At 44.9% G+C, this 15,393-nt stretch overlaps 1 protein-coding gene across 1 annotated transcript in view; it reads left to right on the forward strand.

The window, feature by feature from the left end:
- CA10 (carbonic anhydrase 10) overlaps positions 1 to 15,393 on the forward strand; it is a 495,353-nt gene that overhangs the window by 459,935 nt on the left and 20,025 nt on the right. The window contains exons 5-6 of the mRNA XM_080826757.1: positions 9,714 to 9,809; positions 14,302 to 14,374. Of these exons, the coding sequence (XP_080682883.1) occupies positions 9,714 to 9,809; positions 14,302 to 14,374 (169 nt within the window). The remainder of the gene's footprint in view (positions 1 to 9,713; positions 9,810 to 14,301; positions 14,375 to 15,393) is intronic.

The raw sequence follows: 15,393 nt of genomic DNA on the forward strand, positions 1-15,393 counted from the left end.
CCGCTAATGGAGCATCTGCCTGGGAAAACCAAACTTGGACGTCTACAGCAGGGTCTGAGGACACAGCTGGACACTCTGCTGAGGCATGAAGGGTGAGCGAGCCGCAGCCTGGCACGTGCCCGTGAATCACCTCATTGCTGCCAAGTGTGAACTCGGTATGAGCACTTTGCACCACACAGTGCTCTCCACCCAACCAATGGCAAGGATAGCTTGTGGTCGACGTGGAAGCTTGCTTGCGGTAGTTCTGTTCATGTAGTAAAGATGAGTACTTCTCCATCAGCTTGGGAGCTGAGTTAGTTGTCACCAAAGACCAACGTTTGTCAGGCTCCTCACTTCCACGATGGGGCACGGAAGCTTTGCCTGTGGTCCTGAGAGTATAGTCATAAACACGGTTCTCCAACACCCTTAGAATGGAATCCGGACCCCTTAGCTTGGCTTTCCAGGCTCTCCATGGTCTGGCCCTGTCTCCCTGTTTGACTTCAGCCCACACTACTGTCCTTCACTTAGTAGTTGCTCAGTAAACACCTGTTAAGTGAACGGATGTGTGATTGACTGTTTGATCTTGGGCAAGCCCCTCTCTGGTTTCAGTTTCTTCATTCATCAAAGAAGTGGCTGGCCTGGGTTTCCCTTGAGGCCCCTCCCTGGATGAAGAATCCACAGGATGCAGAACTGGGATTTGTTCAACAAACATTGCCAACATCTCCTCCAGGCAAGTCCCATGACAGGCACAAGGGAGAGGATATGATACAAGACACCCCTGCCCTTGAGATGTTTATTCAAAGGTAGAGAAAAGAATAACTTCATAAAGAATATCATGGTGCACGAGTATGAGTAGAGTGTGAACTCTACCGACATAGGAACTAGGGCAATTCCAACTGTTTCCACTCCCTGGAACAAAGCATCTCTCAAGAGGCCCAGTGTCCCCATGACTCAGATGGACAGAATGGCACAACTCGTGGAATTCTGTGAGGGTTCAATGAGGTGATGTTCCTGCTAGCATTGCGTCTGGCACAAATAAGTGTGCATCCAATGTTGGTAATGATGATCGACAAATGACGATGGTGACTAATGTCAACAATGACATTCAGCACCCATGCGATGGTACCAGTTGTCTAGGACTTACACCTGTCCTGATCGCTCAGTACCCCTGCCATCCCAGCTGTGAGATAGTTGAACCCTGCCCCCTGGACAAGAGCGCCATGGAGCAGAGAGGAGCTACACTTGATGTTCAAGGTCAGTGATTCATGGAAGATGTCCTAGGGAAAACGAGACCAGAGCTGAGCTGTAAGGTAAAGAAGGGGAGGCAAGGTCTCCCCTGTCTCCCCTCTTCCCTGGGAAATCTTTCAAAAACACACATCAGATCAACTGATTTCTTCCTCTGACTTCCTGTTGTGCTTGGAATAAAGTCAAAGCTCCCTACCGTAGTCTGCAAAGCCCCCCATGAGCTGGTACCATCTTGAGCCACCTTCACCTTTCCCCAGCCATGCTCAGCCATTTGTCCCTACCCTTTGCAGAGGCTACACTCTCTGCCAGTATCCTGCCTCCTTCCAATCTTCCATGCCCTGCTCCTTTTCGCCATCCGAATGCAGGTCAGATGCCCATCACCTCTGCGGACAGACCTTCACCAACTAACTATACACTACCTGACGTTGTTCCTACTCCCACATGCCCCGCCTCCATTCCCACCCTTCACTACGCCATTCACTTTACGGGCCAAAGTCTTGTATGTTGCCCCAAAGCTCTGGATGCTCTCTGAAATGACCTCTAGGAGTTCAAGGACTTCATCAGTCTTATACAGCTGGCCTCGGCACGTAGCTGGCCCTCCAAGATCTCTTGAACAAGTATATTCCAGGTGTCTGCAAGGGATCGAGTGAGACAGCATATTCTGAGATGAAAACACAAGGTTCAAGCCAGCACCACGCAAGGAAGATTCACATCAGGTCACGATGTGACTTTAGGACAGAGAATGTGCTGGATCCTGGTATCAGGCTCTGAGCCCCATCTGAGCATCATGAAAAAGCCAACAGTATCTTACTTTTTCCTTGAAGACAACTATGTCTCAGTCTTGCATTTCCAGAAAGCCCCTCATTGAGGGCACCTGTCTAAATGAATAAGAAGTCAAGATTATAAAATAATTTCCAAAAAAAAAAAAAATAATAATTTCCTGTAATCCAGGGTTAGCTCTTTCACATGGTAATTCCAACTAGGCTGGCCTTAGCCCTTGGGGCAGCTCTTCAATGAATAACTAAACTTGATGCTTAATTAGCATATCAGGATTAGCACGTGGAGAGCTTGCTTTTGTGAGCACTTTGCCCGTTGTCCCTCCGCTCTCTGAAGTTGTCCTGCTCTTGCTCGGAGGTCAAACATCCACTTACTGTCACCTCTTTCATGTCAGACACTGATCCCCTCGAGTCAGCCGCAAAGTTGAGGCTCAAACTACATCTCTGTGCTCACCCAAGTTATTAAAAATTCTGAATGTGTAGGATGGGGATTTTAAAATATTGCCTATAACTGGCAAAAAGTTATCCATAGACATCACTTTCAGAACTCTCCTACCAATCTGATACTCTCTTCCTAGCAGGATATGATTTGTACATGGCTGTCTCCCCCCACAAATTCATAGTAGAACAAGCAGCAGACCCTCTTCCGCTAGACCCACCCACCAACACCAGGCACATTGTGTGTGGTTAGTGGGCATTGGATCAGCACCACTGTGCCCGGCTGGGGAGGAACAAAGCATCAGCTGCAGGAACTATAAATGCCACTCGAGGAACCTGGAAGTTAGGGAGAGAAGCAGCTCTTTTTCATAGTTAAGCCCTGCATGGACTGTGCAGGCCCCGTGCATCTTCTGCTCTTGCCTTTGATGCCAAAATTGTGTTGTAACAGGTGGAACAAGAAGCCCGGCCACTGCCAAGGCACCTCATAGGGTCTTCTGGGGCTCCTAACTGTCCCGAGGCCTGGGGGCTCACTTGGTGCCCACTCTTCCCAACTATGCCAAACATGCACATTCTGTGGTTTTCCTACAGAACGCTGTCCACCTTAATGGCCACCTCCTGAAACGACACCCTCCCTACCTCCAGGCTCTGCCAGCTTGAATCTGTCTTCTGGCAGTCCATGCTGATTATCTTACCCTCTGCTCAAAACCCTTCCATAGCTCTTGTTCTAGGCCTCCTATGATGTGGGCTCAGCCTATCTTCCAACATCCACGATACCTGTACCCCTCAACCCAGCCTACCTGAACCAGAAGAGCAGGGAACAGCCAGACCAGACAGGGCTCTCTGCTAACCAACCAAGAGTATCTGTGAAAACAGAACCTCTCAAAGTTTAATCTGCATTCAAATCACAGGGAATTTTTTTTTTTTTTTTTAATGCAGAACTTCATTCAGGAGATGGAGAGTAGGGCTCAAGATTCTACGTGTCTAACAGGTTCCCTTCTAGATGCTGTGGTGGCTGCTGGTCCCTGTGCTGCGCATTGAGTAGAAAAGCACTATGGGTCTTTTTAACATCTAATGTATGAGCCTTGGGAGAGGGATGACGTTGTATTCCAAATTGCTTTATTTTAAGATTATATTAATTCTATAAAATCACCATTTTGATAGATCAAAAAGTCAATCTCATATGGTTCGACCCTCAGGTAAGAAGCAGGCCATCTGTAACTCCTAATGGAAACCCAAGCTCATGACATCAAAATCCTAGCCAACTTACCCTGGAACAAAGAGGAGGCAAGACATCAGATCAAAATTCTCAGTGTGCCAACTCAAGCCTCGAGCAGAGCACAGCCTCACCCTTCTGCTTGCCAGCCCCTTTGTCATAGTCCCTGGCCCTTGCAGAAAGCCACCCTGTGGGTCACCCAGTGGCTCAAGAGACTTTGTCCTGCATTTTTCAGTCGTGCAAGTTGGAGAGAAGCACCGTGCCGCTGGAGCACCTTCCAGTTCCCAGCTCTCCAACGCCTGACTCTCAGAACATGCTGAAATTTCCACGCATGCCTTGCGACACTGGCCCATCCCCAGGTGGTTTTGTAGGTCACCTGGTGGGAAGATTTTAGCAGATGGCAGGATGTGTTTGGATTCTCATTAAGAAGCTTACTCAACACTGAAGGGAGGTGTGGCAGGTCCCCCGCAGCTCCTGCTTCTTCTACACAGCAACGATTCCCCACCTGCAGATAGCGAGGGCTGGGTGTGGGGGCGGGTGGGCGGGAGGGAGGCAAATGATCGGCCTAGGCCTGAAAAACCTGCCTGATCTGCTCTCTGCAAGCAAAGGAGAGTTGCCAGTCCCTGCCTGTGGTTGCCTTTCTGATTGCAGAAGAGCTGTTGTAGGACCATCTGCCACCATTGGCAAAACGCACAAGAAGTGAAAAAGCAATAAGCAAATAGGGTATTTCAAGACCAGCAACACCATGCTCCCTCCGTGAAAGGCTCTAATGACTCAAGATGCTCAGCGGATTCTCAGATCCAAGTTTCCATCCACCTGATTGGGCACTGATGGGAAGTGGGTGTTCATTGATTGTGTTGCCCTGGCTCGCCGCTCCAGCTGCCCGCTGGTTGGGGAGCATTTGACAAATCTTGGTGCCCTGTTCCCACTCCAAATCGATGAAATTAGAATTGGGGGAGCAGGCACAGGTGGGTATTAGAAGCACCCAGGGGATTTAAATGCACAGTGAAGGTTGCAAACCACTGTATCCGAGGTGGGTTGTTTTTTTTTTCAAAGATCAAAGAAAATCGCTTTTTTAAAAAATCATTGACTTTCTCGGCTTCTAAAACTTTACCTCCTTTTTTTAAATGCAATAGAGGATATTGATAATAATACACTTAGACTTTTTCAGAGTCATAAATCACTTTTACAGGCGCTGTCTTATTAGATCCTCCAATCAGCCTGTGGAAAATGCTCATACCACTACAGAAAGATATATGCTGAGCTTGATGTGACATTGTTTACAAGACAGAAGAAAACCTGGAAACAAACTGAAAGCCAGTGAGAGGGTGCTTAAACGTGTCACCAGGCATTCGTGCAACAGGAAATTCTACAGCTATTATAAAAACTTAGGTAGCTCTATACACACTGGCTTTGAGAGATAGCCACCAACTAATTGTACATTTTAAAAAATCAAGTTCAGAGTCATAATTATAAACGATTCTATTGTTACTGAGTTGTTTCATTCTTTATTTTTTGACAACTTTTCAAGATTTCTTCAACATATAAAAATTGTGTATGTTTAAGGTGTACAACTTGATGTTTTGACACATGAATAAAATGTGAAAAGATTACCACAGTCAAGCTAAATAACATATCCTTCACCTCTACATAGTTACTCTTGCATGTGTGTCAAGAGGATTTAATTTAAGATCTGTGCTCTTAGCAAATTTCAAGTAGGCAATACAGTATTGCGAACTAGCATCACCATGCCATACTCAGAGCCCCTGAACTCATGTCTCTTGCGTAACTGAAACTTTGTACCCTTTGACCAACATCACATTTCTGTTTCCCTGCAGCCCGGGACAACCACCAAGCTGTACTTTGTTTCTCTGAGTTTGACTGTTTGAGATTCTATACATAAGTGAGATCATACAGTATGTCTCTTTCTGGCTCTGGCTTATTTCACTTCCCATGATGTCCCCATGGTTCATCCATGTTGTCACAGATGGCAGGATTTCCTTCATCTTGTGGGTGAATAATATTCCATCTTATTTTTCTTTATATATTTTCTTTATCCATTCATTCATCAACAGAAACTTGGGTTATTTCCATATCTTGGCTAATGTGAATAATGCTGTGATGAACATGGGACTGCCAGTGTCTCTCTCTGAGATCCAAATTCATTTGCTTTGGATACGTACCCAGTAGTGGAATCACTGGCTCATATGGCAGTTCTGTTTTTAATTTTTTGAGGGCTGTCCTTAGTGTTTTCCATAATGGTGACATACCAGTTTACTTTTCTACCAACAGTGTCCAAGGGTTCCCTTTTCTCTACATCCTCACCGACACTTGTAATCTCTTACCTTTTTTATAATAGTCCTTCTAACAAGTGTGTGGTGATATTTCACTGTGGTTTTGATTTGCATTTCCCTGATGGCTTGTGATGTTGAGCACCTTTCCATGTACCTATTGGCCATTTATATGTCTTACTTTGAGAAATATCAATTCACATCCTTTGCCCATGTTTAACTGGGTTATTTGGGTTTTTGCTGTTGAGTTGTATGAGTTCCCTGTATATTTTGGATATAGACTCCTTATTAGCTACATGGCTTACAAATATTTCCTCCCACTCTGTAGGTTGCCTTTTCACTGTTTTGTTTCCTTTGCCATGCAGAAGCTTTTCAGATACAGTCCCACTTGCCTACTTTTGCTTTTATTGCCTGTACTTTTTGGTGTCATGACCCAAAAGCCATTGCCAAGACCAATGAATGTCAAGAAGTTTTTCCCTCCATTTTCTTCTACTCTTTTACAGTTTCAGGTCTTATAAATAAGTCTTTAATCCAGTTTAAGTTAATTTTTTATATGACATGAGATAAGGGTTCAATTTCATTCTTCTCCAGGGAATACCCAACTTTCCCCACATCCTTTACTGAAGAGACTATCCTTTACCCATTGTGTATTCTTGGCATCTTTGTCAAAGATCAGCTGACCATAAGTGTGCAGATTTATTTCTGGATCCTCTGTTCTGTTCCTTTGGTCTATATATATGTTTTTATGTGAGTATCATACTTTTTTCTAATACTATACCTTTGACCTATATTGTGGAACCAGGAAGCTTTGTTGTTATTCAAGATTGATTTGACTACTCAGAGTCTTTTGTGGTTCCATATTAATTTTAGGAATTTTTTTTCTATTACTATAAAGAATGCCATTGGGATTCAGATAGGGATTGAGCTGAATAGTAGTAGTATGAACATTTTAAAAATATTAATTTTCCCAACCCATGAACATGGGATGTCCTCCATTTATCTATTTCTTTAATTTCCTTCATCAATGTTTAATAGTTTTCAGTGTACAAATCTTTCATTTGTTTGGTTAAGATTATTCCAAAGTACAGCTCACCCTTGAACAATGCGAGAGTTAGGGGCACCAACCCCCCCCCATACAGTCAGAAATTCCTGTTTAACTTTTGACTTCACAAAAACTTGATTACTAATAGCCTACTGTTGACCAAAAGCCTTACTGATAACATAGTCAATTAATACACATTTTGTACACTACTGTATTCTATAATAAAATAAACTAGAGAAAAGAAAGTGCTATCAAGAAAATCATGTGGACTCTGAGAAACAAACCGAGGGTTTTGGAGGAGAGAGGGGTGGCGGTAAGGTGAGCCTGGTGGTGGGTATTAAGGAGGGGACGTATTGCATGGAGCACTGGGTGTGGCGCACCAACGATGAACACTCTTGGAACACTGAAAAATAAAATAAAAATAAAAAATAAAATCATAGGAGAAAATACCTTCACAATATTGTACTGTATGTATCCAAAAAAAAAAAAAAAAATCTGCATGTAAGTGGACCAGCTAAGTTCAAACCCTTGTTGTTCAAGGTCAATTGTACTTTATTCTTTTTGTTGCGATTGTGAATGAGATTGACTTTATTCATTTCCTTTTCAGATAGTTCCTTGTTAGTATATAGAAGTGCCATCAATTTTGGTATACTGAGTATGTATCCTACAACTGTACTGAACTCATTTATTAGTGCTCACAGTGTTTTGTTGTTGGCAAATCTTCAGTGTATGCTTTCTACATGATTATTCATCTGTGGAGAAAATTTTCCCTCCTCCTTTCTGATTTGGATGCCTTTTATTTCTTTTTCTTATCTAATTGCTCTGCCTAGGACTTCTAGCACTCTGTTGCATCAAAGTGGCAAGAGTGGGTATCCTTATCTTAGAGGAAAAGTTTTCAGTTTTTCCCCATTGATTATATTAGCTATGAGCTTTTCATATATGGCTTTTATTGCATTGAGATAAGTTCCTTCTATACCTGTTTTGTGGAGAGTTTTTATCATGAAGGATGGTGAATTTTGTCTGATGCTCTTTCTGAATCTATTGAGATGGTCATGTGGTTTTTATCTTTCATTCTGCTAATGTGGTATATCACACTGATTGACTTACATATATTAAACCATTCTTGCACGGCAGTATATCCCACGTGGTAATGACATATAATCCTTTCAATGTACTATTAAATTTAGCTTGTTGACGTTTTTTGCGTCTGTGTTCATTAGGAATAATTACCTGTAGTTCTCTTTTCCTAAAGTGTCTGTCTTTGTTTAGTATCAGGGTGATGCTGACCTCCTAAGATGAGTTTGAAAGTATTCTCTCTTCTTCCCATTTTTTGGAAGAGTTTAAGAAAGATGGACATGAATTATTTGAATGACTGGTAGAATTCACCCATAAAGCCATCTGGCCCAGGGCTTTTCTTTGTTGGGGAGTGGGCGAGGGGGAGGGGTTGATTACTGTTTTAATCTCTTTATTTGTATTCGTCTGTTCAGATTTTTATTTCTTCTTAATTCATTGTTAGTAGGTTATATGTTTCTCAGAATTTATCTATTCTAGATAATTTCTAGGATCCTCAATCCTAGAAAATCCTAGAAATGTATAGATCCTGGATATTTTATTATTTTTAAAACCCTCCATGTATATGCATGTGATCTATAAGCACAAAAAAAAATCAGGAAGGACATATGCTAAAGTGTTAATAGTCATATTGCTTGGGCTGGGATTACACAGAGGTGGGGGAGGAACTATCACTTTTTTTTATTTTTTTAGTTTGTTACAAAAATTATACTTCCATACTATTAAAAAAAATCTATTTTAAAACCACAGCCTAAGATGAATTCTAAGGAGAGACAATCACACCTGTTTTTCAGAGGAAGTAATCAAGTTCCAGTGAGACGGAGTTTATTACTCATGTGGCTAAAAATTGGTGGGGCATTCATTTGGACATATATGGATGCTATGTTTCACAATTTCTTAAAAGGCATTTTTTTAAAAAGAATTAGATAAGAGAGGGAAAACCTAGTTTACTGGAACCCAGATCCAAGACTTTGCTGCCCATGCTAACTATTGCATGAGGGCTTAACAAGCAGTTTGCTGACCTTCACTCAGCAAGGAGGAAGTTGAGTCCTGCACCAGCAGATGACCTTGGCAGGCTGGGGCATCGGCAGCCTGAGCCACCACTCTCTCTTGATCAGGATGCCACATCTCATAGGCTGGCCACTGTCCTCTCAGAGTCACTGGGCTGACTCAGAACCTAACCATTCCCTGCTCACCCAAGGCCACGAGGAAGATTCGCTCAGTGCCCACGGCAGCTGTGGACACAGCCGGGAGGGCACGTCTGCCCCTGCAGGGCAGTTCCACTCCTAATAAGAGAATTCCTAAAGTGAATTTCATTTTACATGCGCTTTAGGGGAAATATCCTGGCTCGGAGCCAGAGCCAGATGGGCACTGAGCTTATTAAAGGCATGATTGTTACCAGAAAACATTTGCAAAGATGTATGGGTACTTTTGTATATGTGTATGTGTGTGTGTGTGTGTGCATTATACACACACACACACACACACACACAGAGCCATGCACACACACCTCCCTGAATCTCTTTCAACTACAAGATTGTCTTTTCAGTTGTTCTACAGTATACCTTAGAGTGAACCCTTATCTAGGGAGGAGACGCGGTGCCTCCCACCTTTTGGGCGAGGTTGTTGTTCTTACTCTTGTTTTTCCCTCTTGCCAGGTGCAGCTTATCCACTATAACCATGAGTTATATACAAATGTCACAGAAGCTGCAAAGAGCCCTAATGGATTGGTGGTAGTTTCTATATTTATAAAAGTAAGTGTCTTTGCCTTCTTTCATTCTTTTCTTGCCGTTTCCCAGCCCGGTCAGATTACCAGCTTGGTCTCTATTGGATCTCTGAAATAACCCAAGGGGTAAGGTCCATGCCCAAGAAAAGCTGCAGGAGGGTGACCTTGATACGCATGAGATTTATGATAAATGAGGTCCCTTTCATGACGATGCAGAAATGATGGCACCATTTCAGAGCCTCGGAGCCTGAGGATTTGGCAGCCTTTGCTCTAGAGAGAAAAGGGGAGTTGGAGCTAGGGACAGGCTTCAGGTCCCACAGCACGCAAAAGGATGCAACAAAAGGAGAGGGGTGGCTCTCTGACGCCCCATGGCACTAAGCTCCTGTCCCTCGGTGGCCCCTTGGAAACAGAGCTGGAAGGGAAATGTGAGATGTCCCTCCCCTCCAGGCACTGACCTGAACAGTCCCCTCCAGCTTCCCTGAAGTTGCTCCGTACGATATCTCCCATCTTCCTCTCTCTTTCCCTCGTGAGCACCCCTGGGAGAAGTTAAGCAAAGATCTCCAAGGCTGACTTTATGACATTCTTAGGAGGCTCCACATCTCCCCAACAGTCAACAGCAACAACAGATCTCCAGCCGAGAAAATTCCAGTTTATTAACAATAATAATAATAATAATCACCTTTAACATTTTGACAGATATGGAGGGAAGCGGGTATGCAAATTTAAAAGAAAATGAAAAAAGAAGAAATGTCTTTCCAGTTGGAAAAAGAGAGAGAGAAAAAAAAAAAAAAAAGGAATGTGTGACAGTTTCAAAAGTTGGTAGTCACTGTGCTAGCCCCTTAGTTTGGGCCAGACCATGGGAGGCCAGACCAGTCAGAACTTGGAATCTGGTGAATATGATTGGTAGAAATCCAGCATTTGCCACTGGGGGGTTTTAACAGAGTTCTCATGGTGACATGATCACTGACCAGGAGACTGGGCTCAGGGGCACCCCAGGCACTACCCCCGTTTCCTCCCCAAAAGCATCACCCTTTGCCACAGACACTTGGCCCTGCCTGGTCCTCCCTCTCCAGAGCCCACGCCCACGCCACCTCCTGAGTTCCTCTCCCTCACGGGGGTCCCACGGGGCCTTTCTGTGGCCTGGGCAGAACTGTACATCAGCCAGACACACCTGTTGGCCACAAAACTCCTGTGGCTGTCATTACCAAAACAGGAAGGGGCTTTTGGCCAGGAAAGCATATTTTTGGGCTGTCATACCTTCTGAACACCTGATGTGACACCCCAAAGGACATGGGTCCTGGCACAGATCCTGCTGGTCCCTACACTACACCTCTTGCCATCGTCACAGACCCTGTTACAATGAACAACAGATTTCTGAATTCCAGGCACTGAGATACGTACTTTCCATATATTTTATGGCCTAACCCTAATGATAAACCCATGGGGCGGCCATCAGTATCCTTATCTTGCAGATGAGGAAAATGACACAGAGAATCTTTGGCATTCTACCCAAGTGCACGGAGCTCATGACAGCCCATCAGGAAAGGAGCCCAGGTCTTGCTTGACTTTTACACTAATGACCTTATTCATACCACACGCCTCCCCAACAGAACACAGAGAAACAACTGAGATGAACAAGAGAGGATGTGACCTGTAAACATCTCCCCCCAGGCCCTGATGCCACACATAAGCACGGGGCAAACTCTGTATCCCTCAACCAGCCTCAGTCATGATGTTGATACAACGGGTGCATTCATCCTGGGCCATACTCGGTGCTGGGAAGCCTGCAGATCTGTCACAATAGTGCCTCGTGCGTGTCCAGGAGCTCACCTCCCCTGCTGGCCTTCCCAGTGCCAGGGTTCCATGTCCGCCACCCTGAGCCGCCCAACACGGCTTGTCCTTGGGCGGGTGCCTCAGCCTAAGCCCCTGCCGGTACTTCACTTTGCTCCAAGTGCTTGAGTCAGTAGCTATCATCCTGCGAACTCAGACACGTTACAGCTGACAGGGTGCTGGATAAGCCAGGAAGTCAGCCCCCTCAACAGCAGACCATGGGTGTGTTTCCCAGGCGCTTACAGGAAGATGACGGACACAGCTCCCAGCTGCCTGCATCACAGTGGGCTGTTGGGAGGAACTTGTGTTCCCTGCCCTGCATTCGGTGAAAGGGTGAGGACCAGCCCCTGGATCTTCTCAGGCCAGTTGGGCTCCCTAGGGATGCTTCCATTCTTTCCCTCAGCAAACCTGAAGCTTTCTCACTGGATCTCAAAAGAAGCCACAGCCTTTCTTTGTCCAACTTAACCAACTCCCAGATGCTCCACAGTGAATTATCCAAGCCAAGACTTGTCACTCACTCATCCCAAAACACCGACTGAGTGTGGGACAGAGGCTGGTCCCGTGCTAGGCACATGTCTAGAAATGAGATGAACAGAGCCCTTGGCTCTAAGGTCACCCCGCCTCTGGTGGTCCTCCCCTCCTTCTGGTCTTTCTGCCCCTCTTCCCAGCTCGCTGCCAGGTAGGCAGGCACAGAAAACGAGAGGCTCCCTCCTCGGAGTCAGATGATCCCTAGAGATGGCACCCTGGCCAAAACTGGAGCCATACAAGGCTCAGAGTTGTTGGCTAAAATAAGAATTGTTTATCTGTGGGTTTTATTTATCTCTGTCCCCTCCTGTTCCCCCATCCTTCCCATCCATGACCACAGGGAACTGAGATTTGGCTGTAATTACTGCTCAATCACACACCATTAACTTCCCACTTAAGCTCACTTATACCAAGTACATACTTCATCCTCCTCCCACGCCGCCAACACACCAGAGCCCACAAATCATCTGTGCGCACTCTGGAAATTTGTCAGTTATTTTTAATCGGCCCAAATGGTCCAGTCCCAACATTCGTGCCGTCCAGACTCACTGGGGACCAGGAGCCCAAGATACAAGGGGCATGGCACATTCCTTACTGGACCATGACAGTATATTTTTGTCTCCCCTCTCATGTGAGTTAGCACAAACAGGCAGCATCAAGCTATGTTTTAAATGGCCAAAGAGGAGGCCAACAGCAAAGCTAAATTTGGCCCTGAAAGCTTCTGGGGAACAGCAGTCTTTGCCTTGGGACTTTTCTCCCTTTTGGGGAGGGGGGGGCTCTGACAAACTCCACTGAGCATTGTCACTCACAGAGCTCCTCCCTGCCCCCTGGAGTGTGTCTCACCACAGCACATCCAGGCAACTGTGTGGGAAAGGAGAGACAGATGTAGGGAAAATAAACAGACTGAGCTTTCTCCAAACTAAAAATTACCTGTTGCTTATCTAATAATAATAATCATCATCTGCTGCAATTTTTCCAACCCTCAGAATAAATCAGATTTAAAATGCTGATGTGTCACAGCATCCGATTAGCAGCTGAGGCGTAAATTACAGAGCAGGGCTGAGAGAGGTAGGAGAGAACCGACTGAGACGAACCCTTGCACCTTGGAAAAGACTGAGTAGAAGGGAGGTTTTTAAGAAACAGTGTGCACAGTTAAGTGGGGGCACATCACAGTCTCTAAATGGTGGTCCTCTGGCTTGAGCCCCTTGAACTTTGCCTTGTTCTCCCAAAGAAGGAATTTGGAGACCTGAGGGCCTGGGCCCAAAATGGGAACTGATCCCTGGTCATCTAGTACAATGTTTGGCCCATAGTAGGCATTTGGTACGTATTTATTGGATGTATCGGCACATGGATGGATGGATGGATGGATGGATGGATGGATGGATGATTGGCTGACGGAATGGCATGGCTTATGATATATTTGAGTCATGTAATAATAAGCAGTGATATAAGGGTCTATATTATGTCTTAGAGATTTTTTTCATCCCCTGATACTTCTATTCTGGGTACTCTCTCACTGTCCACTTAGAGTAACTGTCACCTTTCTAAAATGTCACTCCCCACCCTCTACTTAAAACTTGTTGATGGTTTCTCATCCCTACAGAATGGAACTTAAATATCCTCCCATGGCATTCAAAGCCTCATATGAGCTAGCCCCTGCCTACCTCTCTTGCCTCACCCTCCATCCTTCCCCTGTACCCCCAGTAACAGCTACATAGAAGCACTTGCCTGAGCATACCTAGTTCTCACTCTCTTGTGTCCATATGCACAGATCCTCTGTATGCAATTATTTCCTTACCCTTCTTCCTTTACACACTCTACCAGCAAAGTACCTCATAGCTTCCACCCATCCCTCAAGAGCCAGCTCACTCAGCTCCCCAGACTCCCCAGGTGGGTGGTCTTCCCCTAATATCATCATGCCCGCAACTCTATCATAGCAAACTTCATAGATCATTACAACCATTCATTTACTCACCTGTCTTCTTTCTCTAGACTAGGATTTCTTAAGAGTAGAGTGTGTGCCTTGAATGTCTGAATTTCTGGCCACCGTGCTGTTCAGCACAGGGTAGGCACTCAGTGAATACAAATGAATAAGTGAACGTACAGAGGCATGTGTATTCCGGGATAGCACGGCCCAGTCGTTAATATTTTCTTTTCTCTCCTAGGTTTCTGATTCATCAAACCCATTTCTTAATCGAATGCTCAACAGAGATACTATCACAAGAATAACATATAAAAGTAAGTTTGGTTCGATTTCCTATAAAGCAACTCTTCTATAAAGGTTAGTCCTGTCTGGAGGCAGAAAGCCAGAACTGATGATCTCAGAGGGCCTCTTTCAGCTTCATGATCCTCTAATTCTCTAGAAAGTCACTCTGGAGAGTCAGGGTTGGCTAAGAAGCAGCTCATTTCTAAAGGACGTCCCCGGGGTGCCTTTGTCATCCACGCCTGTCTAAGGCAATAATGATTATTATGATGATGGTCATCGTTATCCCATGGATTGATAATGAGCTGGGGGACTCTACTAGCTGACAAACTCCGCCATGTCAGCTGGCCACATTTGGGGCTTTGCCAATTATGTGATTGAAAAAGCATTCACCAGGTAGTTTGGCTCCAACCTCAACATTTCCAGAGTTGGACCAAATCTCCTTCTCTGTGTCCCTGGGTCCCTTTTCAGTCTGGGACATCTTTCTGCATTGCTATATGTGCTCTACTTCTCTAGAGGACTTTGTCCATTTCTTGGGGTTTCCAGACTGTTTTATCCCCAGAATCCTTAAGCAGAAAAGCGAGAACTATGCAAAGTTAAAAGGGGTAGAAGGAAAAAGGTGCTACTTCTCCCAAAACAATCCCAGAATTTGGGAAGAGTTACAGCTCACGACAAGAGATGAAAGAAGTATTACAGAAAAAAAAAAAAGTGTTTTTTAACTAATTAGGAGGGAGCAGGAAAGTAGGATTCAAGTCTCAACAAGGAGCCTCTTCCGTGTTAACTCTGTTTCTTCATCTGTAAAGTGAAGAAATTGAACTCCCAGTTTCTAGGGTCCTTCTGGGTCTGGGATTTTGAATTAAGCAACAGGTAAATAATGACTTCACCAGAGTAAAGAGCGGCATGCCAACATGCTTAGACCCACATGCCCTCAGAGTCCCCTTCTGCCAAGCGAGGAGCTCAGCTGTGCCTGCTGCTTCTGCTTCCAGTGGCGATGGGGAAGAGACAGAGTGAATGCTTTCAGGTCTCCCCTTGGACTGCCAGAGGGGGAGTATGG

The sequence above is a fragment of the Martes martes genome (assembly GCF_963455335.1).
Source record: "Martes martes genome assembly, chromosome: 16".
Taxonomy (NCBI): Eukaryota; Metazoa; Chordata; class Mammalia; order Carnivora; family Mustelidae; genus Martes; species Martes martes.